Genomic DNA, 1,518 nt, shown 5'->3' with positions numbered 1-1,518 from the left:
GAAATAAAGAATTCACCTGGTTCTTGGGTCCTTAGAGATTCCCAAATACTGGGTGATTTATGTTGAGCTGCCTGGGTGCGGGGGAAAGGTCTTTGGAGCATAAGGAGCAAAGACAATGTTCGGTGAGCATCAAAAGGGAAAGCATACCAGTAGACGTGCCACATTTGTCCACCACATCAGAAAGCTTGGAACAGGGTATCTGCTACCAGAATTTTGGGCTGGGGTTTTCATCCTCTGCATAGGTCTTTCTCTCCTTAGCCCCTACTGATCATGGTATCCTGGAGAACAAGCTGGACCCTGGAAGGCCTGTGGGCCATGATGTCCATGCGGAATTCTTTAATGACAAAGTAGTAGCAGAAGACATCTAGGCAGCAGTTGACGTTGGAGAAACACATGGACAACTGCAAGAACAAGCTGATGTTCTGCTTAGCGCTGCACTGCACAATAAAGCCGTTCCGTACCAGGAACTGCAAGAAGAAACCCAGGTGGACCGGAAGAAAGGAGACCACAAAGACAGCCAGACTGGCTGCGATTGTCCAGATGCAGGCCTTCTGCTGGACCCAGTCCCGGGTGAGATCCCGACGGCCTACCAGGATGTGAATGCTCCTGGAGGAACAGAAACCCATGACACCCATGGGAAGAAGGAAGCCGAACACCTCAAGGGGGAAGAAGACCTTGGCACTCCAGGTGCCATCAGACATGTTGTGGAAGCACGTGTACTTTTCCACCTTCCCGTGAAAGCTGTAGATAGGGATGCTCCCGGCCCACACCAGGACCCAGATGGTGCAACAGATCCCCAAGATCTTCCTGGGGGACCGGAGGTGGCTGACCAGGAACGGGTACTGGATGGCCAAGAATCTGTCCAGACTAATGAAGCAGATGGTGAAGACACTCCCGTACATGCTGATGAAGTAGAAGCACTCCACCAGGGTACAGAAGAAAGGAAGGGGAGCGTGCATATTGGACAGCGCCATCTTGAACGGAAGGGACAGCACCAGCAGCAGGTCGAAGATGGCCAGATTGATCATGTAGATGGAGGTGGCCGCGTTATCCGGCCACCTCTTCTTCAGGAAGGTGCTGAAGCCTCGGATGGCCAGCACGTTGAGGAAGAGGCCCAGGAGGAAGGTGGGGATATGGACCACCAGCTGCACGGTTTTCATCAGCTCATCCACGTCCCTGAAGGAGCAGTTCTGGCTCTTGTTGAGTTGCTGGCTCATGTCCTTTCCTGCAACACCAACAATAGATGAGATGAAGTCCCTCTCGCTTGCTGCAAGCGACGGATCCCCAGTGACTGTATCACACAGCCATTTGTGCCTACTAAATAACAACTAGAAAATGCAGGAAAGAAAATTGCCTCTAATCCTGCTGCCCAATAAAAGCACTATTATCTTTTTGTGCATTTCGCTCCAGACTCTCTTTCTCTCTCTCTCACACACACACTCACGTACACATGTGTGCACGAGTGCTTTTCTCTTTTACAAAAATGGAATTGTGTGTGAACGTCTGTCCCTTGTTTTC

General features: G+C 51.0%; 1 protein-coding gene across 1 annotated transcript; it reads right to left on the bottom strand.

Annotated features, from left to right (window-relative positions):
- Window positions 1–254: 254 nt before the first annotated feature.
- Window positions 255–1,217, bottom strand: GPR55 (G protein-coupled receptor 55). Its single transcript, XM_032423171.1, has one exon. The coding sequence runs from the start codon at window positions 1,215–1,217 to the stop codon at window positions 255–257; it is 963 nt and encodes a 320-aa protein (XP_032279062.1).
- Between the last annotated feature and the right edge of the window lie 301 nt (window positions 1,218–1,518).

Source organism: Phoca vitulina, unplaced genomic scaffold (assembly GCF_004348235.1).
Source record: "Phoca vitulina isolate PV1807 unplaced genomic scaffold, GSC_HSeal_1.0 scaffold1, whole genome shotgun sequence".
In the NCBI taxonomy this organism is placed as follows: Eukaryota; Metazoa; Chordata; class Mammalia; order Carnivora; family Phocidae; genus Phoca; species Phoca vitulina.
The sequence above is the reverse complement of the archived record's forward strand: the minus strand, read 5'-3'. Positions and strand labels throughout refer to the sequence as shown.